The following is a 26,001-nucleotide window of genomic DNA, read 5'->3' on the forward strand; positions in this document are numbered from 1 at the left end:
CTGAGCTGCCTTACACACAAATTCAGACCCAAAAAACAGACAAATTATAATAAATACATAAAGACATAACTTGTGAAGTATTTATTTGCCTTTATATGTATAATTTATTTTTAAGGAATATTTTTATTTCATAAAAGTAAACAAGCCTTTTCTCCTTAAATGATTAAAGTTAGGCTTTGATTTACTCATGGATAGGGTTATTTTGTACTGTATAATTGATTTAATATAAAACCAAGCATAGAACTAACATGTTAATGTGTGCGTGTATATGCATGTATGTATGCGTGTGTGTGTGTGTGTGTGTGTGTGTGTGTGTGTGTGTGTGTGTGTGTGTGTGTGTGTGTGTGTGTGTGTATTGTGATTACATGTTGCCAGGTGATGCCCTCTCTCTGATACTCGTCCTGCTCCTGTCTCAGGATAAGCTCAATGAACAGCTGCTGCAGTTTCTCATTGCAGTAGTTAATACAGAACTGCTCAAAACTGAGAATTATGACAGTGATATTACTCAACACAGAACATTACTGCTAAACCCAAAAAGTATTATAACAACACAATATTACAGCTTTGGAAATGGTGATGCACTTGTGTCAGAAAGTCTTAGGTTCCACATTTAGGTTGTAATATATAAAATGGCTAATATCTAACATTGAATTAATACTATTTTCCTATAACTCCAAATGTAGCCAATGGACATTTTTAGCACCAAAATGTTCTTATTCACTCAAGCACTGTGCAGTCTGTAATCTGACACTATCACTGACACACATCTCAAACTGGGTTATGTTGTTTAGTATCCCAGACATCTCCAGACTTGCTTACGTAATGCCTGCCACTGTATGACATACTTACATTTACAGCATATATCTGACACATTTATCCAAAGTGACTGACAATTAAGTAACTTGGCAGTGGTGGGACTTGAACTGAAGTACCTTAACAAAATTTGACTAAAAGTACTAACCTGTTATTGTCAAAAATCTCAAAGCCATAAATGTCCAGCACTCCTATGACTGTGTTTTTGCCATGCAGAGCTGGGTTGTAATTCTTCACCTCTATCACACTATTGATTCGACCAACTATCCACCCAAATAATCGTTCATACAAGGCCTGCAAACAGAGGAAACATATCAGCTCAGGGGGCATGAAAAGAACTCTGCAAACAGAATTTCAATTTTCAATTGGCACTCATTTTGAAATATTTCCTGTTTCGACCAGTTGTCAGCACCTTGGCTAAAGCTTCTCGCCCATAGCTAGCCTCCTGCTCACTGTGGCCCTTCTCGATGACTTCGCCACCGCCGGTGGCCACAGTGCGATACAGCAGCGCCTTCCTCATGCTCTCCACCTCTGTACCCGTCAGCTCAGAGATGTGCATCACCAGGTCTCCACCCACCAGCTGGACGTTCTCTGCTTCATTCTCGAATTTGAGATTCCCCTGAATTGCACACAGAGCGAGAGAAACCTAGCTATCAGGGTGAGAAATCCAAGAAAACCCTGCAAAGTAATGATTTGATGCGTGTATGTCATGAATGGTCACTCCCTAGCATCCTGTCTCCTTGGTTACACATGTCTCGACCCTTTGTTTTGTGTTAGTTCAATTTCTTAGATTCACCTTCTCCGTTTCTGTTCTGGTCCTTGTTTTGGTTTTCGCTGTTTTTATTAGTTATCACCTGTTCCTTGTTAGCGCTTATCAGTCTGTGTATTTAAACCCTGTGTTTTTTTCTCTTAGGCTGGTCTTTGTTAATAGTTGTTCTCTGTTCATAGTTGAAGATACTGATCCCTGTCAAGTTTATGTTGCCGATATTATTGTTCTAGCTGCGTTCCGTGTTGTACCTTTCTATTTTGCCTGTTTAGTTATTTGCCTGTTTTCCTGTTTTACTTTCTGTTTCTCTCATCCTGTTTCCTGGATCCCTCCATGTTAAAAACTGACCCTGGACTTGACTATGACTCTGATTGTAGATTTTCCCTTAGTAAATCTAACTCTTTTCAGCATATGCGTCCACTTTGTGATCGCTCCACGTTACAGTGTACAAATTAGAAATGAACAAGAACATTTGACACAACCAAAACAATGAAGAGGCTCCTGTGGATGAGCTTTTGTTTACAATGTTCCCTTAATTAAGGCAAGGCAGGTTATTTATTTCTTAAAATATGACTATTCAAAGTGCTTCACATAGGAGAGTTAAATAGCAAGCTTATTCCATCTCAAGACCTATCATCTCAGGAAAGTAGATTACTCAGATAAATAAAAATCATTAATGATACTGCATTTAAAAATATTTGATTTAAATTGAACTAAATACAAATAGGAGGTGTCAAAAAAATAAATAAACTAGGAGCTAAAATAAATGTTTCAAGGTAAAGTGCTAAAAGAGTTCCAGTTAAACATGCAAGGTGTCAAGATAAGACATGAAATTAAAGTCATAATAAAAATAAAGGAGTAAAGTGAATAAAAGTACATTGTAGTGCTAAAAATGACAACATTTGGGACACATCTAACATCTTAAGGGAAGTTGCTCTAGCTTTAGGTAGCATGGTGATTAAAAGTAAACTCTCCTTGTTTGGTTTACATTTATGATATTTAGTGGACGCTTTTATCCAAAGCGACTTACAATTATGACAACAGTGGTAACTTGGCAGTGGTGGAGCTTGAAATGGTAAAAGAAAGAGCTGAGAGCCCCACTTTAACCTACTAGATGGAGAATGGTTGCCAGGATCTTATAGATGGAGTTGATTTCTTCCTGACTAAAGCCAATGACCTTTAGGGCACTCATGACTGCTCTGTGGTGAGAGCGATCATCTGTGGATGCCTGAAACACAGAAACAGAGAGACGGAGAAAGAGAGAAAGAGAAATTATATACCATTATATACCTTTTAACTGGATATACCTTAAAACTACCTTTGCATTGAAAGTAGCATACTTTACATAGACAACTGGACTGATACACATGTCCACTTAAATGGTTTAGAAGGACTTCTGATAGATGTGTGTGTTTTGTGCAGTGCTTTCCTGGGTGGTGTAAGACATGTTGGTGACGATTTGGGGTGCAGAGATGAGGAGTACCTACAGTCATTGCTACAGCTCCCTGGCTGGTGTATGTGTAGTCTGTAGGGTCTTTGTTCAGATGGAGAGACTTCAAAAGGTCCTCAGAACCTCCACGTAACAACTACACAAACACACACACACACACCCCTTTTAAATCACCAACAGCATAACAACTCTGCAGCTTTAGTTCCCCATAATATTCAAAGTAACTTCTTTTATAGATGTATTAGAAAATACTTATTATTATTATCAAAAGTCATATCGGGTATTACTATCATATGTCATATCTGGTATTGTTATCATAAGACATATCTGATATTATTGTCATAAGTCATACCTGGTAAAAAGAGTGGAAGTTCCTCTCTCCCTCCTGCTGCTGGACAACTCTTGACTGAGAGGGAAAGTAAACTGGAGATAAATTGTATTGTTTGTACCCAACGAGAAGACAAGATGCTTATATTTCTGCATTCTCTTATTCTCAGAATCAATCATCTTATAGCACTTCATACTCAGTAACCCCCCACCCCACTCCACCCACCTGCTCAAGGGCTAGAGAATGACAGACAAAACAGAAGGAAAGCAACACCCGGCAGAGGAAGACCACGCACAGTTCATACCATTTTACCGGTCGTCTCTAACCTGTCCACCTTTAGTGGGGAACCTTGTTCTGAACTTCACTGACAACCAAAGTGTAAGAAGTCATGAAATAAAATAAGAACAGCTGGCAACAGAATGGCCAGCTAGCAATGAAAGGTGCTTTTTCCACCTGCACTAGACCCTGTTACATATGCTGTTCAGTGGTATCATCTTAGGCACCCCAGGAATAGAATGTTTAAGGCTTTAGACAGGGCAGTTTGTGCTTAATTTGCTTCAACAGAAAAGTGGTCCAAGGTTCTGGTCAATTTCTTGAAATTCATTTTGATCTGTGCCAATCCACTGCAGTGATCTGCTGTGGTGATCCGCTGCAGCAATTGATTCACTGTAATGATCCACTGCGTCAATTCACTATGTCTATCCCTTGAAGTGATCCACTCTGGTGATCCACTGAAGTGATCCATTACTAGAACTTTATATTCTTGATATTGAGCTTTTGCATTTTCTCATACTGTCTTGCACTGATATCTGATCAGTTTTTGGAAATGACTACGTCTGACAGTAATTCATAAGACATATCTGGTATTATCAACTTCTGTATTTTTGTAGTACATTTTGTCTCTGTTGTAAGTCACTCTAAAAGCATCTGCCAAATGAGTAAATGTGAGTGTAACTGTGAATGTAAATGAACATCACAGGAACACTCTGCAGGGGCTCTTTTTGCCTGAAGGCAGTGCCATCATCCAGAGTATGTAAATCATTTAGCTCACAGTCTAGTTCAAAAGCACCACACCAAAGCCACAGCAAAAATTAAAAACATACAAAGAACATAAAGCATCTGACATGCAATGTTTATGCGGCCTTATGAATGACATTTTTGAATTTCTCTGCTTAACACATATCCTACCATTTTTTTTTTTAAATCCACAACACGCGTCCTTTGCTCACTCTACTCCCATCCCGACAGCTACCCCTCACCTTCTCCAACAGGTAGTTGTTTATGTGTCCTCCAGTGGGGTCTCCATTGAAGTTGAAGTTAATGTCCATATATTTGCCAAAGCGGCTGGAGTTATCATTGCGGTTGGTCTTGGCATTCCCAAAGGCCTCCAGTACACAGTTGGATTTCAGCAGCACACTCTTCACACTGGAAAAACAAAAGCACTGGTTTGGGGGCTAAGGAATAAGGCTCCACATTATCTTTTGCTCATACTTGGATTTATACTGTTTGTTTCTAATGCAGTTATTATACAGTACACACAGACTATTCAGTTTACACGTCAAATGCTCCATAAGAGTGTTCCTTTAGATGATGGAGAGGAGTACAGTAGTTAGAACAAGGTTTGTCTTTTATTACAGAAACTGAACAAAACAATCTATATTAGTCATAGTTTGGACAGATCTATGATACATGGGTCAGGTGTCTGCAGGACCATGTGATTCCACAGAGGAACTGAGAAGAAGCAGCTTGGTAAGAACAATAATGAACACATATGGTCATATAAGAGAAGACACAGCCAGAGAAACATGTCTAGCAGAGGTTTACAAATCTCGCATAGTTTTACAAATCTGGCATAGGTTTCAGCTATAGTGCAAGTGTTTCCACACTGCCCAAAAACTGCATTCAGCAGTGATAGAGCTTTCTTCACTCATTAAAAAAAAACACTTAACAGAGCTCTGGGATGGGCATTGATGCTTTAATGTTGGTTTTAATGCCTGCTGAGTGTGTTTTCTCTGAAAACTAATAATGTATTACCAGGGAAATGTTTTTAAAAATGTATTACCAGATGAGACTCCCATGGTCACACACTGGATCTAATCTGCTCCTCTGGTGTAGATATCACTTCTGTTACTGAATCATTAGTTGGTATCTCTGATCATAAACTTGAAGCCACTGTTAGCATCTCAGTCACTTGGCTATGCACTAAATCTCTCAGCTTCATCCATAATATTAAAGCTGTTGACCCTCTCACTTTCTCTGCTCATCACTTTCTCTGCTCCTCTCCCCTGATTTCTGTTTCAAAACTATCCTGTCCTGATGATATTCATCTTGTCCTGATGATGATTCCATCTCTGATCTACTTGAATTGGTAGCACCTCTCAAGTCAAGGCAGGTTCACTCTGGATGTTCCTTCTCCATAGTTTAACCCTGAGCTACGTGCCTTGAAAACCACAGGTCAGTGTCTTAAGTGCCTCTATATAAAAACTGGTCTCACTGTTAATAAAGTAGCCTATTCCAACCATATGTTTAATTATAGGTCAGCTCTAAATACAGCTCTAAATATTTATCCCTACATCCGATTACGAGGACATTCTTCTCACTCCTGCTACTGCTGCTGTCTTCTCTTTCACCCAACCTTCCCTAATTTCTGACCTTATAAATAAATCTAGTTCTTCCACCTGCCTCTGCCCACTCCTCTTCTTAAGAAATGTTGTTGTGCTATTTCTGCTCCCATTTGTCATCTCATTAATGCATCCCTTACTTCAGGATGTGTTCCTCCAGCTCTGAAAACCTCAGCTATCACTCCCATTCTTAACAAACCTGGACTAATTGCTGCGCGTCTTGATAATTACAGGCCCATCTTCAATCTCCCCTTTCTAGCTAAGGTATTAGGAAAGGTTGTAGCCTCTCAACTGCTGTCTTTCTTAAATACTCAGGCTCTATTTGAATCTTTCCAGTCTGGTTTCCATTCTATACACATCACTGAAACAGCCCTCTTATACATTCTCCATTTTCTTATCCTCTCTACTGATTCTGGCGACCTGAGTATTCTCCTCCTCCTAGATTTACGTACCACATTTGACCCAATTAACCATAACATACTCATCGCCCAACCACCTCTAACCTGATATGGTTTTTGCATGGTTCACCTCCTATATTTATACCGTCACTCAAGGTGTTCCCCAGGGAACAGTCCTTGGCCCTCTCCTGTTCATAAAATATATGCTTCCCTTGCTCAGATTATCCGCAGGCATGGTCTTCATTTCCACTGTTATGCGGATGACACAGATTTATATTAACACCAAGGCTAACACTACCCTACCACCTCCTGTTTTACCCTCTTGCATCCAAGATCTCAAGCAGTGGATGAATATAAATGTCTTAAAACTAAATACTGGCAACAGAAGTTCTATTTATTGATTCTAAATCCAAAATCTCAAAATTCACCAATTTTAAATTCAATCTGGATGGTGTCTTGGTCAGATCCTCATCTGCAGTTAGGAAGCTTGGTGTACTTTTTGACTCACTTTTGAACCCCACATCAAGGCTCATGCTCTCCATACAAGACACCGAGACTCTGATTCACACTCTCATCTCCTCCCATCTTGATTACTGTCACTTTCTCTTCACTGGCATCCCTAACAAAACCATCCACTCACTTCATTATGTTCAAAATGTAGCCATGAGAATTCTCCTACATGTTAGAAAATCAGCCCACATCACCTCTACTCTACATCAGTTACACTGTCTCCCCATTCCTGAATGCATTCAGCTTTAACTCCTGCTTACACAGAAAGCTCTGCACAGTCTTCCACATCCCTACCTATCTGAACTCCTACACTTATACTGCTCCAGCCGTACACTTTAGTCTTCTGATGTTGAACTCCTACACTCATACTGCTCCACCCATACAGTTCAGTCCTCTCATACTGAACTCCTACACTCATACTGCGCCACCCGTACAGTTCAGTCCTCTGATACTGAACTCCTACACTCATACTGCTCCACCCATACACTTAAGTCTTCTGATGCAGGTATCCATCCCCAAGTTTAGGTTGGTCTCTGTAGGAGGCAGATCCTTTAGTGCCATGGCCGCAAAATGATTTAGCATTCTACCTCAGTCTCTATCTCTGCTCTACACTTTCTCCTTTTAAAGTCCAACTTAAAACACACCTCCTTTCTCAACATTTCTCATAACATCTCTTTCTTTTTGTAGCTATCAATTAATGTTTGCTTCTCTCTCCATCTTTATTGTTATTGTTATACAAATTGTTATTGTGATCTTGAGTCTGTGAAAGGTACTACATAAATTAACCATATTCATCATTATTACTATTGAGAGCACTGCGGTGAGAGCCTTACCTCTCCACCTCCTGCCGCTGGCTGGGGTTGGTGATGGCTGCTATGTACTGCATGATGTACTTGCTTGCTTCCGTCTTCCCAGCTCCACTCTCACCTGGAAAACATATGTAGAACAGTCTGAAATAATACCCTGCCTGGCTCTCAGGAGCCCCTCCAGTGTGATATAACGTCCTCCATGGCACACAGGCCACTCTGGAATCGGGAGAGCATGTGAGCCTGCATGTCTGTCCTTGAAGGAACAAAAAATGGAGACAGGTCAAAAAGAGATGAGAGGAGAGAGGAGCGGAAGAAAATATGTTTGTTTTTGTGGGGCTTTTTTAGGTGAAAATACCAAAACACACCACTAAGTCCATTTTATATTGATGCGTTTAGAACAGCCTTCAGACATTTACAAAACCAGCTTACAGGTGTTGACACATGGTGGTTATTGACACTTTATGTGTGTATTGGGGTGGAGAAAGAATGCAGGATCCAAAAAAAAAAAACCCCCGACAAACAAAAAACAAATAACCACACCAGTGGAAATATATTCAGGGATGGTTTCCTGCTTTGTGGACTCTCAGTCTCATCCTCAGGTCACCTACTGAAAGAAAACCATGGTTTAAATAGGCTATCTACAGTAAGATGCAAGTGCGTCCAATTTTATTTTCCCACTGATTCATCCAGAATGCCTCTAGGCCCTGTAGATGACGCTAGGCCCTGCCCCATCCACCACTGACACACCCACACATCTCCTGGGCTCTTCCTTTCAGCATTGTTTTTGTTTGTTATTCCAAGCACGGAGGCCCACTACTCAACAAACAAATGAGCAATAGGTTATTACTGCTTAAATAATTTTCTTTTATTTATTATAAGGTGAACTCATGTTGTATCATGTCATTCTCAACACCATTTTTTTTGTTGTTCCACTGATACTAGGTTGCAAATAGACAACATCAATGCTGGTCACAACAGTGCTCCGCATTTACTTAACAAAGAAAAGAAGAAGTCTGGCTGGATAGAGTGTGCAGCTGACAGGAACTTCACTTGCCAAGGAAGTGAAGGAGACTCGCAGAAAGGCAAGATGAGTGAACTGGTCTGGATCAGCAGTTTTAGAACAGGACAGGGATGCACGCAGACTGTAAAGCTGATTTCAATAATGTGTTCAACTCTCACTAATTTCCACAAAACTGAAGAAGTCCAGCCCTTCCTCCTCAATCAACCAATCCTCTATGCAAACCTTCTCCACAGCCCCGTGCATGCAAGTTTTGATTTGCATGCCATATCGATTAGAATCTAAAGCTCCAGAAATAAACCATCAAAATAGTTCATAGTTTGTACATGCTACTTTCAAAGTTCTTGCTCTTTAACAACTGGAGGGCAGAGGTACTGTCATTCTGCTTCTGAGATGCTCCTCCTACTCATTACGTATAGCTGATAGATGCATCTTGTTTGGGGAGGGTCCTGCACTCCTTAAAACAGAACTTTTCTTTACTGTCAAGTGGGAAGGAACCTAGCAGGCATGCAGACATTAGAAGGTTCAGTTTCACCTGTAATCCATGTCTGTGTTCAGTTATGGTTCTTGGGGTTTATATTGCTACTGATTTGAATAAAGCTCTGCTCTCTCCTGTGCTGGTGTCAAGGTGGGTATTTCAGTTCCCACCTACCCCGGAGGGCATACCCCTGACCTGGGTATCACCATACCCCTTTCAAGCATGTCCATTGCAAACACCAATGACCTGAACCACCTTCTGTCGTTCCCCTTTGCAGCTGCTACTACCTGATATGACAATGCAGGTGTCTTTTGCCCGCCTCTTCATGGCCTTGTAGGCAGCGTCGGCCACAGCATAGAGATGCGGTGGGTTTTCATACAGCTCTCTGCCCCGGTATGCTTCAATCACATCATTGCCATAGATGTCCATCTGCCTGTATGGGTTCACGGACACTACCACCTCTCCGATGAAGGTGTAGATGCGGCCTTCCTCAAACCTGTAAAACAATAAAAAGCATGGTCTTTTCTCTGAATATGCATATGCTTTTTACTATGCATGGTATTTTCTCTGAATATGCATATGTATTTGACTATGCATGGTCTTTTCTCTGAATATGCATATGCATTGGACTATGCATGGTCTTTTATCTGAATATGCATTTCACTTGGAAACAGCAAAATTCAGATGGATAAATGGATAAGTGAACCTCTTCTGGAAGAATGAACCTCAAGGCATGCTGAGCAATAAAATTTGCTTGATAAATGCCAGAATTAGGTATGGTAAATTTGAATAAATCCACATAAATCCTATTGAAAATGTAAATTCTTATAACAGAACTTATAATATGAGAGACTATGACAAAATTTGAATGAATCAGTTTTCTGTGTCTTCTTTCATTCACAGCAAATATATCAGTCACTACAGTGGCTCACTGCAATGGTCTAATTTACAGGTGAAAGAGTAACGTGGTTATCAAGGTCGCCATGAACAGATAATGAATCAAACATAAAAACCAACAAAACAGTTCATACAGGGGCCACATATCATGTCTCTCATTGTGTTACACCACACCCACATATATTCTACAGGAAGTGATGCAATGGTGGGAAGTGAGAACAAGAAGTGCGATTTATGGCTCAAGATGAAAAGTTTTCTCTACATCATTAAACTCCCAAACAGTACTGTAAGGTTGGTCATTTCCGGCAGACTGACTTGGCGGCCATATCTGTTCAGCACAGATCTTTACACAGGTGGGAGACAAGTTCAACCTAAACATACAACGCTGAAAGCTTACAACTGCTTATGGTTACCTATATGGGGACTGTGGTATAATTATATAAGACCTTATCAAAGTTCTAGCTGTGAAAAGCATTAAATTACAAAAGTTGGTAGATGGCAGGTTTTTTTTTTTTTTTTCTTATGTTAGAAAGAGGCATGGAAATATGTCAATTGGAAAAAATTGCAAAGTTACTTTTTTATACCATACTCATAAACAGACAAGAGAAGCAGTCACCTGATTTGTTCAGACTTCACATTATGACATCACAGAAACAAACACAGACGCAACACGAGGCCGAAAGTAGAAGTAAGAATATTTGATTGCATCACTGAATCTGGCAAAAAACTTTGTGCTTAATACATTGGGATTAATATCTGTTATATTTCAACTTGATGGTGCACTTGGACTGCAGATTTCGTAAGTCAGCTTCAGAGCGGAAATGACTGACAACTGAAATGACTCATATATCCTTCATCTTATCTAAGCCATGAGGAGCTGAAGCAAAAAAAAAAAACACCCATCAAAATACTGAATCCATGGTCCATGTTAACTAAAACTCATATTTTCATTCACAGTTTCAAGGGTTTATTTCAATAGCAGAACACTAGACAGTTTGCTTTGGCTAGGCTATCAAACTTATTAACCAAGGGCAAACAGCAAATGAAAGTTTAAAGTTTTGTTGCCAACCAGTGAGTGGTGTGAAGTATTGTAAGTATTGTAAGGGGCCCTGTTTATGCTGAGGTTTGAGGTTTGAGCTTCTAAACACTACACACCAGTCACCAGAGGTGACAGTCACCGTGCACTGCCAGTCTTGGCCTTTCTAGACTTACCTCAACTTCAAATTCTCCAGAAACTGCTCCATGGTCACCTCATCCAGGAGTACGAAGTCCGACTTGCCAAAATGCAAGCCCTCAAGCTCCGCCATCCCTGCAGTGGCTTGCCCAAATGACTGGTGGATTTAGAGTGGAGCGGAAGAAGACAGGAAAAGAGAGAGAGCGACAGAGAAGTAAGTACTATTGTGAGAGCCAATAGAGTGACACTGAGGTGGGTGTGGCATTAGTTCACTCTTTCGCTCAACTGAGGCTGTGCTCAAACCAGCGACTGAGGTCTGCGGTCTACACGCTTTAATGCAGCATACTGCTCATTAGCACGTGTGTGCATATATAGTGTGAAAGACATGAGTTATCTTTAAACACCTCTCCTGTTCTATTCTTCCTTAACATGTTTTACCACTTTATAATTCACATACTCTTCCAAGACTGTAAAATTGCAAGAAAACATAAAATTTGATCATTTCTGCATGTCAGTATGTCCAATGATAAGTATTGAAGACGTGACGTTACATTGGAATTTTATCTCTTCGATAGAAGCCTGGCACTTCCTGCTCAAGCTCTCTTTATCCTGAGATCAGACCTCCTAACAGGAGAACTCTAACAGAAACCTGGAACTTCAACATCTGACCTTTCAGTTGGTCTTTTATAGAATGTCCAGAGGAAGCTCCTACACACTCCTACATCCCATCTTTAACCCTGAAAGGGGAAGTACAGTCACAGCCAGTCAGGGTGAAGCAGAATTTTTTATCACAAAACCCAAGCAACAGGGCGCCATGCAGGACGGAGCTGAAGTAAATGAAGACATTCAGACTATGATCAGCACAGGCCACCTTAGAGAAGCCAAAACTGAACTTGTGAAAATCCCTAGGAGAATGTATATCATGATGAATTACATGTCAAAGAACTATTCTTAGCAAGCCAATAGTAGCCCATAAATAAACAAACAAATAAATAAATACAAATAAAAAAAACAAAATTAAAACTGGAATAAATAATTACCACATGGAGGTTTGTTCTAAATTAACTAATCCATCATACCTTTACTCTTATGAGGGTGTTTTTCTGGGTATTTCAATTATCATAAAATAAAATCATTTTGAGAAACATCCTAAAGGAAACCAATGTGGGTGCAAGAAATGTTCACAGACTGTAAAGAACAATGTGTAGAGGCCAATATATATATATATATATATATATATATATATATATATATATATATATATATATATATATATATATATATATATATATATATATATATATATTATTTATTTATTTATTTATTTATTTATTTATTTACACAGAGACACACACACACACACACACACACACACTGCCTGACCAAAAAAAGGTATTACACTCTAATATTTCATTGGACCGCCTTTAGCTTTGATTATGGCATGCATTCGCCGGGGCATCATTTCCACAAGCTCCTGCAATGTCACATTTATTTCTGTCCAGAGTTGCATTAATTTTTCCTCAAGATCTTGTACTGATGATGGGAGATTTGGACCACTGCAGAAAGTCTTCTCCAAAGATTCTCAGTGGAGTTCAGGTCTGGACTCTGTGGTGGCCAATGCTCCCTGAACCATTCTTTCACAATTTGAGCCCAATGAATCCTGGCATTAGCTAACCTCATTCTTTGGGCACATAACATTGTTGAACCTAGACCTGACCAACTCTGACCAACCCCAGATCATAGCACTGCCTCCACAGGCTTGTACGGTAGGCACTAGGCATGATGGGTGCATCACTTCAGCCGCCTCTCTTCTTACCCTAATGTGCCCATCACTCTGGAACAGGGTAAATCTGGACTCATCAGACCACATGACCTTTCATTGCCCCAGAGTCCAATCTTTAAGCTCCCTAGCAAATTGAAGTCGGTTTTGCCGGTTAGCCTCACTGACAAGTGGTTTTCTTAAGGCTACACAGCTGTTTAGTCCCAATCCCTTGAGTTCCCTTCGCATTGTGTGTGTGGAAATGCTCATACTTTCACTATTAAATATCCCTGAGTCCTTCCACTTTTTAATAATGCATTGTACAGTCCTTAACCTGATTTTAGTAGTTTCAGCAATCTCCTTAGATGTTTTCTCTGCTTGATACATGCCAATAATTTGACCCTTCTGAAACAGATTAACATCTTTTCCACGACCACAGGATGTGTCTTTCGACATTTGTTTAACAAATGAGAAGCTACTCACTGCATCAGTTCAGGTTAAATAACTTGTTGCCAGCTGAAACATAATCACCCATGCAGTAATTATCCAACGGGAGGCTCTTACCTATTTGCTTAGTTAAATGCAGGTGGTGACCTTTTTTTTAGCCAGAGAGAGAGAGAGAGAGAGAGAGAATCACTTTGGTTATGGTGGAAAGAATATACTAAACATGCAAACCAAAATAACAAATACAAAATTCAATATATTGGTATGAAACGCGAATATGCAAAACAAAAAGATTTTATTTTTAAAAAGTTTATTACAGTTCACAAAGTTATCTGTAAGAAGTATAATAACTGCTTTAAGTAAGTTACACAGTTTTGTGTGCACACAAAAAAGAAAACAGGAAGTCAAACAGGTCTTGGCTACTTTGTCTCACTTGTCAGTGATTGAGTAACTGGGCTGTGTCTGCGATATCTCTCTCTCTCATTTCATTTATTATGCTTTTCTGGCATGACTGGCTGTGACGGTAGTGACGGCACAGAGAAAGAGACGGGCAAGGTAGAGCTAAAGAGCTCTTTATTTCCCATAATCTTAAACAAATCCACAACAAACAAGTATCCTAAATTTGAGGATCTGAGGAAGCGATGCACAGGATGAGTATTCCGTCTGGTTTAGACCGCTAATGTGCAGTGCCTTCTCCAGAGACATGTAGGTTTAAACAACAAAGTATGAACAGGTGTACTTGATTAAAACTCCGGTGATTGGGAACAAAGTAGGGGTGTAGGTGTGTCCTCTCCGGTGGATAACCGGCCAACCATGACAGAACCCCACCCCCCACCCCCCGAAGACCCTGCCAGCCTCCTGGAGCGCTGCCAACCCGGTCGCCGCGGAGCTGGTCTCCACAAGTTTCCCCTGTGGAAAGAGCTGGTGAGGTCGGGGTCTAACACCTGGAAGGCCAGTATCCAGCTGCATTCTTCTGGACTGTACCCCTCCCAGCCCACAAGGTATTGCAATTGCTTACCTCTCCTTCGAGAGTTGAGCAGGGTTCGCAGCCTGTATGCCAGGCCTCATTCAATCTTCAGTGGTGGTGGTGGAGGCTCCGAGAGACCCTCCATCACCAGCTTCCGGGCTGACACATAAAACGCCCGTGAAGCCCAACTGCTTTTGGGAAGACCGACCTTGTACACGACGTTGTTGACTTTCCCTGTGATGGCATAAGGACCTTCATACTTTGCGGCTAGCTTTGCTCGGTCATCCTTTGTGGCTAACCACACCTTTTGCCCCATCTCATACTGAGGAGTCTCCCCACGTCTTCTATCGGCTTTCCGCGTGTAAACAGCGACCGCCTTATGTAGGTGCTGGTGTATCTCTTCCCATACTCGCTCGCTGCGTTGGCACCACTGTTCCACCACAGGCTGATCCGAAGTAGGGGGCATCCAAGGGTAGAGTGGCAGTTGATATCTTAGCACACACTCAAATGGGGTGTGTGTGTGTGTGTGTGTGTGTGTGTGTGTGTGTCTAAATAAATCAATCAATAAATAAATATTGGCCTACATTTTGGCGTGATCTGGTAAAGGGGGCCAATATGAAAAAAAAGTTTGCATTGGACGATAAAGCCCTCACAGCCTGCGGGGTCTCCCCCATAAGCCTCAGGAGTGGTGATCATACACCTCACTCCCTCCTGATTAGGAGGGGTAACGGAAGAGGTCGCTGGCTGTTCGGAACTCGTAGTCAGGTGATGCACTCCCTTCCTTAACCCCTCTGCCCATGTGACAGGACTCTCCACATTGCGTTAGTTTATGTTTTTGTGCCGTCACCATGTTGCCATGTGTTTCTATTTACTTCCCTGTTCCCACATGTTGCCACGGCCCTTATTTGCCACCTTCTGCACTTTGCCCGTGTCTCCTTCTTTTGCTGCGTGTATACATTGTCCATTTTTGCACTGTCATGACTCCCTTTTGGTTTGTAACCATTCATGACCATGTTTGTGTGCATTTCTTGCTTGTACCCATGTGTCTTATTTTTTGCTTCTACTTTCATTTTCAGTAAATGTGTTTTTGTTTAAGGATTAACTGATTCATGTTTGCCTCCTGCCTTGTCTCTTTCCACTTCAAGCTTGTGGTCAGTTAATCTATATATTTTTTAGAGTCTTTCTTTTATGTTCATATTTAATGTTTAGGTAGTGTGCCACATTAATACCATGATTTAAGGATTGATAACACCTGAGTAGGAATATGAGTTTGAATTTTCATACCCTGTGTTGGGACAGTAGGCATCTCTGAGCAGAAATAACAGGCAAGTGCACCGTGTCAATTTCATGTTCACAGATAAACCCATGGCATGACCAACATGGGGTCAGGTGACCACATCACGTGACCTACAGATCTCTATACATTAAATGTTAATGTTCATAAAAATTCAACTAGAAAAGACTGAATAAGTGTGGCTTTCATGGAAGTGAGGCTAGGAAAAAGCTCCTTCTCTCCAAAAAGAATATGACAGCGTAACCTTTGCAAAAATTACATCTGAACAAACCACAAAGGTTCTTTAACAATATCCTTCAAATTTCATCACAAACACCTCATACCAGTTGATAATTTGAGCTTGTTTTGCAGCCAGAGCCCCTGGGAAACATGCAGTCATTGAGACAACGATGATCTCCACTTTATAAGGCAATTATTCTTGTAACAAATGTGAGGCCATCTGTCCAGTAGCTTACTGAGGGCCAAAATAGGGTCATGCAACAGAATAATTATCCCAAGATCACCAACAAATCAAGATTTTAATAGCTAACGGAGAAAAAGGAACAGAAATATCTTCTGTCTAACTTACTTTAAGTTATTGTTGCTAATGGCGATTCTACCTGTTGCTGAATTACAGGATATGCTTAAATTTTCCCATCTGGTTCCTGAATATTGCTTTACTTTTTGAAAACTAAAACCTACATATTGAAATCTGTTGGATATGGTTGAGTTTTGGTGTTGTTTTTATTTATTTGTTTACAGAACATGAGTGAGTACTAAACAATTGGTATTTAGGCACCAATAAGCAGAATTGAAGGAGGTTGTACTTTCTTTCCCCATGACTGTATACAGCAACAATTCAATAACAATTTATAGAAATTTAATTTAATAATTATTAGTAGCTCATAAAGTAATAACTAGGCTTTACTCTCTTCTTTACATCCTTACATTTTCGGAATTAACCATTACTGAATAATAAGCAATGTTTATGTTCATTTTAAATTATTCTGCCTAACTGAACCTTTGTGTATTGATATTTTTTCCTTTAGCAATATATTTTTTAATTTAAATTAAAAATGCAGAAACAATAGACAGACAATGATTTTAATATTAACATTTGTGTTTCTGTTACTGTTTGTCCCCGTAAGGTTTTAGTAGCGCTACAGCGTTGTTTGCCTGTAGTTTGTTCCTGTTGTGTTGGTTACCATAGTGACAGTAATTATCAAAGCGGCAGAAGTCAATGAGGAAGAGATAAATCGTTCTCATTGAACGCTACAGGAAGTAAGGCAGTCCCTGTGGTTGGCTGAGCAAAGACCTATTAAAACAACTTATGATGTTAATAACTTTTTTGTACTTGACAGCAATTAGAGCTTGCAAATAGCCCTTAACAAACATATGTTTATTTATTATTATTTTTGTGTAGTTTTTGTTTTATATCCCGAAAAGTATTACTTGAACCTTTTGCGAGTTGTTTTATCAACTCAGGCATGTCCGGTTTTCTGGACTTTGTTTCTCCACCAGATGGCAGCACCTTGTCTTGTTGTTGCAGCTGGTCCCTTGTTACCGAGTTTTTACTCCTAACCTCTGAGCTGCTTCTGTTCCTGTTGGTCTGCTTAATGCGAGAGTGCTGGCTGCCTCGTAAAGAATTCAGCATTGCACCTCTCTGAGGTTCTTCTTGATACTGGAAAGAAGAGTGTCCTTTTGTTACACTGGACTGAAGTTCATAGGCATGGCTGCCACCTTCTTCAGTATCCCTAAGCCCACTCAATCTGTATTGTCTGGGTAGAGAGGAACTTCTCCTGAGTACTGTGCTCCTCTCCATGTTCCTGCCCCTGAGCCCACGCTCATCATCCTGCCCCAGTAACATCTGCTTCATCTCAAAGCTTCTGACTGAAGATCCCACCACCTTTATAATGTCCCCGTCCTTCATGATTACAACATCCCAGTTTAGGTCTTCACACTGCTGGATCCTCTTCCAGATCTGTGTTTGTCGCTCGTGATCATACTTTGCCAGATCTATTTCTTGGATGCGCAGACAAGAAGTTAGGTGCTGAATCATGTCCAGGAATCTAGCTGCTGCTTTCTCACGGTTCTTTCCCCAAAACATAACCATTGTAAGCCCTGCATCATCTTTGAAACTCATCTCTGTACTGTTTATCCTCTTTATGTGATTAACACTGTCCTGTTTGTGAGTTAATGCATAGGTTAGGATATCTGTGTCCACTAGATAGCCGAACTCTTCTTGGCGGTAGGATGACCTCAGACTACTGCTGCTGGGGGAAATGGCTAAAGAATCATCACAAGAGCTAGAAAGACTTCTTGGGGATGTTCCTGAGCCTGAATTTCCATATAACGTTGATGAGCTATATGGAACACATGCAGGTTTTGGGATAGGGGCTTTGGGATTGGAAGGCTGGGTGGATGTGGGTTTTGGGATGAGAAGGCTGGTTGGCGAAGCCCCAGCCGAGGAGTTCCAGCTCTTGGCTTCCGTACCGTTTCCAATGCCAGCACTGACAAATTTGTATGTGGACTTGGGTACATCTCTGGGCTCTAAACTATGAAGCACTGTTTTAGAGACATGCCCTGAACTGTAGTCCTTGAGAAGAGCTGAGTTTGACCTGTTGTCAGGCTGCAGGTCCTGGACGAGAAGCTGGATGAGGCGGGTTCGCAGGAGCTTCAGCTTGAGGAAGGAGCCCTTTAAGAGGAATTGATCATGACTCAGTTTTGTAACCTCAAAGCCATACAAGTCAAAGAGCTGCAGGACTTCCGTTTGCCTTTGGAACTTGTTTATATTCAGTGTGGCTTCTGCATTCATGTCAATCTGAAATCATATACACATGCATACACATAAAACCACAATTTAAGATGAACACATCATGGCTAGTTATGATAGCATCTATTGAATACATAATTGAGATTGAATTGGGTGTGTAAAGCTGGGCAGTTTACCTGAGACAAAACAGCTCTTTTCACACGAAGCGGGAAACATCTGTCCTCTAGTTTCAAAACATGGGGGTGCTCCAAGACTCCAAAAGCTAACAAAGTATTGTTGTTAAGTCATTTATTTTAGACATTACTGATTCTCAGAATGAACAGTAACTGAATTAAAGCTAAAATGTGTGTGTGTGGTGTTAAACTTCCTTACCGTCAGCTGATTCAAAGACGATGTAGGCTTGCCCTCGAATGGAGGTGGGATAAAGCGCCATTAAAACGTCGTCGCCATGGTTACTGCGCCTCAGAAAATGCATCTTTAACTGATCAACCATTTGTTCATAAGGGAGAACATCGGGAATCCCATCAACTTCGATAACCATCGGGTCCATGTTGACATCACTACAAAAAGCAATTAGGTTTGGAAGATTACAGTAGCGTATGTAGTAGTCTGTAAAGTGAAGAAGTGAAAGAGCCTCAGGCCTCAGTGCTTCAGATAAATAATCATCTAACATCAAAACGCGGTTGTGAGACAAGCAAAAGTGAATCGAGCTCAAAAAAGCTAAAGCAGTGAAGGAAGCAACGACGTACACGGCCTTACCCGTTTATTTGGAGAAACTGGCGAAGCTTTTGTGTCATACAGTACCCCCTGAATTGTAGATAGTGTATTTAGCCTATAAATACATTATCATATAATCATATATAAATAGTTTTTGGACAAATGCGTCTGCCAGGTGGACGTGAAACCTTTGCTGAGCAAAGTGAAAGTAAAATTGATCTGATCCTTCCGTCACGCGACGTCACTCTGCGCATTCGTGAAATAGCTCCCGAAGTCAGCTTTTGATTCAGCTGCATGAAGTTATGTTGTAAACAAAATTTCTGTTTCCGTGAGTGAATTTAATTAGGAAAATTACCATCAGCCCCAACCGTCAGTATTAGAGCAACGAACTGGCGCGCAGGTCACCAATATTCACTGGAGTAACTTTGCTTTGAAAAGTGGTGGGGGACGAAAATGCGGACAAGATGTTACATTCAAATCAGCTGCCCCTCGAATTCGTGTTCTGTAAATGTGAAGCTCACACAAAAAGAAAATATTTCCTGGGAAAATGGGAGAGCTGATCTCACTGACGAGTGCAGCCCAACAAGGGGATTGGAATGCCAGAATATGTTTTAACCCACATATTTTTGCCGCAAAGCAGACTGCAAACCGACAGAAACAGGAGGAAAAGAGAACACAGCAAACACATAAGGGATTGGAGTGAATGCATTAACCTAAGTTCCTCCTTTACTCAAACCTTGTGTTCAATGGGAATTTGCCACACTCACAAAGGAAACAGTTCTAGACTCTGTAACCTGCCTACCTTTTGTACCGTTGCAGGGATGGGCTTCTCATTCTACAGGTCCAAATCCCTGGGAAGTCCTGGAAGGCCATCCAATTCTGCTCCCACTCCTGCCAGTTCCGTTACACCTTGAATGTGTAAATAGACTTTTTTTCCCTGATTTTTTCCCTTTGTCCACAAAGAGTCATGTAGATTACAGAGAGGCATTCCCATGTCCACCTTTCCCAATGTAATCTCATATTCAGTTGTATCCCTAACTTAGAGGTAGACTAAAACCCATCTGGTGTGTCTGTGATTGTCATCTGCATTGTGCCTCATTTAGAAAGAAACAAACCTCTGCTGCCACTTAACTGTTAAGGTAAACCTGTTAAATGCAAGAACAAACATTGATTCAGATGTGTGTGGTACAAATTCAGTTAGTTAGGTCTCTAGGTTACGGGCTAATAGTCATCCACTGTGTGAGAAGGTAAGCAGCCCTGATATCGGGGTCGGGGCCTCTCGCTTAACTTCAGTGTGCCAGTCATGAGCTGGTTGGTACTTCAGGGGGAATGCTCACACAGGCAGGGTACATCATGGCAACTCCCTGCACAGGAAAGGGTGCACCTAATGGAGGGGTGTCACTAAAGCAAAAAACCCACAATCCATCCCAATTAGATGGCTAACTTGTCTGATAATTTAACTGTTTTCTCTACTCTTATCCAATAGTAATGCTGTTAGTCTTGTTTAACACCAGGTTGCTGGTTCAAGCCCCACCACTGCTGAGCCCCTGAACAAGACCCTTAAACCTCAATTACTCAAGTTGTAATCAGTCCTAATTCTAAGTCGCTTTGGATAAAAGCATCAGCTAAATGCCATAAATGTAAATGTTAACTTGCTCAGTGCATTTCCTGTTCCCCCTAATGAAGAAAATGCATAGGAATTTGAAACTGTGGACAGAAGGTTCTACGAAGCACAACCCTATTTGTACTTTAACACACTGCATCTGACCCCAGTCCTCAAGCCCCACCCGATGGTTCCACATTTTCCCTCCAACTGTGGAACAGGGAGGTGGGTGCTTGAAGATATGCTTATGGTAACTGACCACAACTTCATTTTAAATAAATACATTATGTGACAATGCCCTACTAAATAACTAAGGAGATGTACTAAAGTTTGGCCTTCTCCCCTTTTCTTTTTTAGCCATCATATGAAAATGGAGGCATGACCATTAACAAAGCAATCCATGTGATATCCAAAAGCTCAATGAACTTCAATACAAACATACTTGATGCACTAGAAGAAACATGGACTACTCAAACTACAGATGCGTTAGACTTCCACTCAAGTACATGACTGTAGCTAGAGTAAGTCCAGTACAAATCCATGTTTAGTCTAGGTGAGAACTGCAGACATACTGCGGTGCAGTTGTCTTAATACACCATGAATAATTACAGATTTATTTTTATATATTTTTTAAAGACATGCAAGGAGTCAAGAGCTGGAATTGTTTATTTTAAAGGGTTTTAGGACTTCTTACAAATCCAGCATCTAAACAGATGAAATCAGACAACATTCTCGCTTAATACCCTGTGCCAACCATGTTTATTTATATAAGCACACATGGAAAAGATAATTCAATTAATGTTCATTAAGATACTTCGGCAGTCTACATAAGTGCCCCATCTAGAGGTCTTGCACATCAAAAAACAAAAGGAAATTCAAACAAGTAACTATAATGATTAGAACATCCGCAAGTCAGAGCTGCTCTGGCTAAATGCCCAAAACATCTAATCCCTCACGGATGAAAGCACCAGTTGAGGTTTTTGTTCTGGTCCTGTTCCTCCATAGACGTTAAGTAGGTAAGTATTTTTTAAATTTTTCCTTACAAATGTTTACACAAGGCTCTGAATTCAATAGCTGCAGCATTAAAGCATCTTAACGGTTCTCACATCACTTACCCGCATACTTAACCAGTCAAACTAATCATTCCCTGGGAGGCCAGAACCTGAAAAACAGATTTAAAAAATTAAATGCTTAAGTTTCTTATGTTCATAAGCTTGGGTAACCTGCATATAAACAGCATGTCTGAGGTTTCTATGGCCTCGCTATAAAGATGACAGCTGAGGCTTCAAACCACCTCAGGTTTCTCTAGCAGACACACAGGAAAGGACAGAGCCAGATTGGACCCAGCCTCGCTGAACAGTCTGCAGATGGTCATCACTTTAACAACTGGTAGGATTATTAGTTTTATTGAGACACTCACTTCAGCGTTTCTAGGTCTTTATTTACATCAGTTCCTTCAGGGATTGAGGGCAGTCAGAAAATCTAGTACAAAGTTAAAAAGAATGATCATTTTTAGTTTTACACCAGAGCTTACACTACACAGATCACTTTACATGCAAAATCCTATACAAACAGCTTCTTAACCCAATAACAGTGCTGTTTATAATTCTTGCTTAGAAAACTCAAGGCCTTAAACCACATCAAGTTCCTATTGCAGACCAATAAGGAAAGAATTCCGTCGAGACAGGTCACCTCGCTGAACGGCCTGCTTAGCCACACTTTAAAAATAACGAGTCGCATTTAAAACGTGTTTCACAGCAAGCACGAAGCTGCATACAGGTTAAAAGTGGAAGCGTTGTTTTTGTGTTCACCAAGTTATCTAAGATTTAACACGCCGTCCTTACCGTCTCCTCTCACGTGCGAGCACGTGCTGGGCCGACACGCTTCTGACGGTGCCATCGTATAATCATCTGGAAATATTATAATGCAGCCCAACGTTAAACATTAAAGATGCATAAAATTTTCCAAAAACATCCATGCAGCCAGCTAAAATTCTACAATTACAGCAGCACAGAATTTCTCGTTGCCTTCCTAGCGAGGCATGTGCACCAAGCAACACGTTAGATACGCAACGTTAGTTTGCACCTTAGGTTTTAACGACGGAACATTTGCAATCCTTTACGTTAGCAAAGTAAATTTGTTTTAAGAAGCTGGTTACCTTTAGAGATCGTCTTCAACGCGGCGACCGCGAGCTCTCTCAAACACGTGAGACGGGACGCAAGTGTGCGCATGCGCTATAGTAACTTTACTTCTTCTTATATGAGACATAATAGCGATCGGGGCGAAAATAGTGCCCCCAAGTGGAGGAAAATAAGACCTCGGTGAAAAGTAATACAGGACTCTTTTAAAACGTTGCGCATGCTTTAATGAGAGAGAGAGAGAGAGAGAGAGAGAGAGAGAGAGAGAGAGAGAGAGAGAGAGAGAGAGAGAGAGAGAGAGAGAGAGAGAGAGAGAGAGAGAGAGAGAGAGAGAGAGAGAGAGAGAGAGAGAGAGTTCAGTGTAATACTCGCTCTACCATTTAAAGAACATCTTTTGTTTTTGTTCATAAATGAGTTCCATCTATGAGACCTAGCTGTCCAGCTGAGCAGTGATATTCATGTTTCACTATGTGTATAATTCTCCAGTAATTCAGTGTATTCACTGAGCTTGCACTGTGTAGTTCTTGCATCCTTTAATACAGGCCCAGTGTACCAAAATGTGGTAACCACACATGAACCTGGACACAACCACATTGCAAGTGTGGAAAGTAAGTGTTATATTTCATTGCTGTACTTACAGCATGTGCATTTCACTTCAGTAATATTTAACTTGTAATGAACTAGCCTATGTTTGGAAAGACAAAAACATTCTTCAGTGCTGTGCGGCATCTCTGAGTATCTAAACATTTTCATTTCACAGAAATGGTGCTTACTGGGACATAAGTAGCAGGACAGAAATTTCCCAGAATGACTTGTGGCAAATATGGCATCTCCCGACAGCGTCACATTTAAAGGTGTATTTGAAGGCGGGACAACACTGTTTGAAGTTCACGGTGTGTCAGTTTCTTGTGCTGAACTCTCCTTATTCAAAGTTAAACACAAACCTTTCATTTCTATGTCACCTTTAAAGTCACCGAGCTATTCAGTAGAACTAATCTATTGCTAGTTTATCTGTGGAGGTTGCATGGTTATAAACCTGTTACCAATGGATGCGGCTGATACACTCAGTAGTTCTAGTATTAGTAATAATATTAGTAATAATAAGGGTAATATCCACATGTTTGGTCATATAATATACGGTCATATATGATTTTTAGAGACCTATTCTTCTCAACAAGTGGGTCTTATTGGCATCGGAAACCTCTGAATATTGATATGAAAGTCAACATGATCATTTTGTTTGTTCTCAGAAACAAACGTGTTCAAATAACCATGTTCTCAGACTCTGTGGGTGGTGGGATGTGCGTGTGGTTATTGCATCGGAAATGACAAAAGATGTGAAGAGAGCCACAGTAAGCTTGGCCAACAGACTAGTAACAGTACTTCACACAGCTTCAAATATTCATATTAATCATTTTGAAACTAAAGGAAAAGTTGATTAAAGTTGTCAGCAAATGTCGTCACAGAAAATAAATATTGTCATTATCGTCATTATCCAAATTTTCACTTTAATTTTCGTTCTGTTGTATGACTGTATGATGGCAAGTTTCATAGAAAACACTATTGCTTGTTTAGTTTTTATTTTGTTGTTGTTGTTGCATAGTTAAAAGAAAGCTTTGGTATACCTTCCTAGTGGTTGTTGGATTAACAACAAGCTAGCGGTTGAGTTTTTCAGTCACAGCAGTGTTAGGAGGGCTTTTACAGGTTCCGGGAGCACTGCTGGATTGAGAGTGGGTCCACCACAAAAATATGTCCAGCCAGCAACATCCTGTGGTCAGATACTGACAACTGGTTTTAGTCTCTAACTGTTCAGCTACAAGATGTTTCTAATGAGTCAATATTTTTAATAAAGTGGGAAATGTGTGTAAGGTGCACATGCATATCTGCCAACATATCTGGCTGCTTGTTTTATCTGTCATAATTCATATTAGTTGCCTGGTTCTACTGTTCAGCATATAACTCTCATCTTTTTTGCAGATATTCATTCCCGACTACGTGTAGACCATCACTGCAGATGATGTGACCGTCTGTTACCGTGACAGCAGCAATGAGCCCCTCAGCACCATGCCCTGATTGGCTCAACACCACCGAAGGTCGGCAGCACTGGTACGACATCAGCCTCACCATAACATGCACTGCATGGGTACAACTCTCCAGTCAGACATGCAGCAGCCCAGCCAGACAGGTCATGGGCTTGCCCTGGTCTGAACAGTCCTTTATTGCAGCGCTTCCAGAATGAACCCTTTTGACATGTTTATTCCATTCAGTCATAGGCCCTTCATCGCACATTAACATATACAAGGGCTGTGCACAGTGTGACCTCTATATGAGTGGGACACTGTTAACTCATGGGTTTAATGGAAAGCACTTCCCAAGTTTCAATATCGACAGCAAGACGTATTTGACCAGTGTGTTTCAGCAAACTCAGACGTTCCTATGGCCTTTCTCTATATTAATTCGGTTCCTCTTACCAGGGGAGTCAGCCCTGTCTCTCTCTCTCACACACACACACACACACACACACACACACACACACACACAGTTGACTGTTCCATGTTTATATATCATCACAGGTATAAAGATACAATTCTGTTTATATTATGTTTCTTTTGAAAGTATTAGTTTGCTAATTGCACTGTAATTAAATGTAGCGTGTATAAACCCTAGCGTCTATGGTTTCAAGTTTCAAGTTCAAGTTTGGTTTATTTGTCACATACATAGTCATACACAGTATAACTCGTAGTGAAATGGTTGAGAGTGCTCTGTTCAAACTGAGGAAAAAGAAAACGGGTGCATAGAGAAATATATGTTCTATATATGTACAAAAATATATTAACAATGTAAGTACAATATATGTATATTATGTTTATATACACAATGTACAATGTATATGGTTGTGTGTATATATATGTACACAATGTACAGAATGTACAGATCCATTTTGTAAAATGACATATTTACAGTTTTATTTTTTGTTACATGGGTAATTGTATATATATACAGTCATTGAATATATATACAGTTATGTTACATGGTGGTGGTGGTCCCCACAGTTTATCAGTTTC

General features: G+C 40.5%; 2 protein-coding genes and 1 non-coding gene across 6 annotated transcripts in view; all 3 read right to left on the reverse strand.

Moving 5' to 3' along the window:
- Window positions 1–11,458, reverse strand: part of myo1g (myosin IG) — a 37,431-nt gene extending 25,973 nt beyond the window's left edge. Inside the window, exons 1-10 of one of the 2 annotated variants that reach the window (XM_035529419.2) lie at window positions 11,301–11,458; window positions 9,479–9,687; window positions 7,720–7,813; window positions 4,617–4,782; window positions 3,382–3,435; window positions 3,067–3,165; window positions 2,691–2,807; window positions 1,226–1,432; window positions 962–1,107; window positions 366–480 (exon numbers count right to left, since the gene is read on the reverse strand). In XM_035529419.2, coding sequence (XP_035385312.1) covers window positions 366–480; window positions 962–1,107; window positions 1,226–1,432; window positions 2,691–2,807; window positions 3,067–3,165; window positions 3,382–3,435; window positions 4,617–4,782; window positions 7,720–7,813; window positions 9,479–9,687; window positions 11,301–11,395 — 1,302 coding nt within the window. In that variant the 5' untranslated portion in view covers window positions 11,396–11,458. Of the gene's footprint in view, window positions 1–365; window positions 481–961; window positions 1,108–1,225; window positions 1,433–2,690; window positions 2,808–3,066; window positions 3,166–3,381; window positions 3,436–4,616; window positions 4,783–7,719; window positions 7,949–9,478; window positions 9,688–11,300 lie in introns of both variants that reach the window. The other variant, XM_081704736.1, reaches the window with a different exon arrangement.
- Window positions 11,459–16,795: 5,337 nt separating this feature from the next.
- On the reverse strand, window positions 16,796–23,026 carry rbm43 (RNA binding motif protein 43). 3 transcript variants are annotated; one of them, XM_081704768.1, is made up of 8 exons: window positions 22,957–23,026; window positions 22,643–22,708; window positions 22,219–22,280; window positions 21,914–21,960; window positions 19,998–20,559; window positions 18,851–19,038; window positions 18,655–18,740; window positions 16,796–18,526 (listed from the first exon to the last, which is right to left on the reverse strand). In XM_081704768.1, exons 5-8 carry the CDS (start codon window positions 20,066–20,068, stop codon window positions 17,105–17,107), a joined length of 1,767 nt encoding a protein of 588 aa, XP_081560894.1. In that variant the 5' UTR covers window positions 20,069–20,559; window positions 21,914–21,960; window positions 22,219–22,280; window positions 22,643–22,708; window positions 22,957–23,026; the 3' UTR covers window positions 16,796–17,104. The 3 variants fall into 3 exon arrangements, with proteins under 3 accessions (XP_081560894.1, XP_026874764.1, XP_026874763.1); XM_027018963.3 differs by lacking the exons at window positions 19,998–20,559; window positions 21,914–21,960; window positions 22,219–22,280; window positions 22,643–22,708; window positions 22,957–23,026 and adding an exon at window positions 19,238–19,475 and having other exon boundaries at window positions 18,851–19,087; XM_027018962.3 differs by lacking the exons at window positions 19,998–20,559; window positions 21,914–21,960; window positions 22,219–22,280; window positions 22,643–22,708; window positions 22,957–23,026 and adding an exon at window positions 19,238–19,474.
- LOC113582931 (small nucleolar RNA SNORA9) lies at window positions 22,035–22,165 on the reverse strand. The gene has a single exon (XR_003411202.1). It is a non-coding gene; the product is annotated as a small nucleolar RNA SNORA9 (small nucleolar RNA).
- Window positions 23,027–26,001: the final 2,975 nt, after the last annotated feature.

This window comes from Electrophorus electricus, chromosome 2 (assembly GCF_041902795.1).
Source record: "Electrophorus electricus isolate QZ-2024a chromosome 2, ASM4190279v1, whole genome shotgun sequence".
NCBI lineage: Eukaryota > Metazoa > Chordata > Actinopteri > Gymnotiformes > Gymnotidae > Electrophorus > Electrophorus electricus.

Bases quoted from the DNA above. Each gene is read 5' to 3' on its own strand.
- rbm43 (XM_081704768.1), bottom strand. From the start codon at position 20,068: ATGGCCTTCCAGGACTTCCCAGGGATTTGGACCTGTAGAATGAGAAGC. The intron at 19,039-19,997 runs GTAGGCAGGTTA...TGCTTTTTGTAG, and splicing joins TCCCTGCAACGGTACAAAAG to TGATGTCAACATGGACCCGA. The intron at 18,741-18,850 runs GTAAGGAAGTTT...ATACTTTGTTAG, and splicing joins CGTCTTTGAATCAGCTGACG to CTTTTGGAGTCTTGGAGCAC.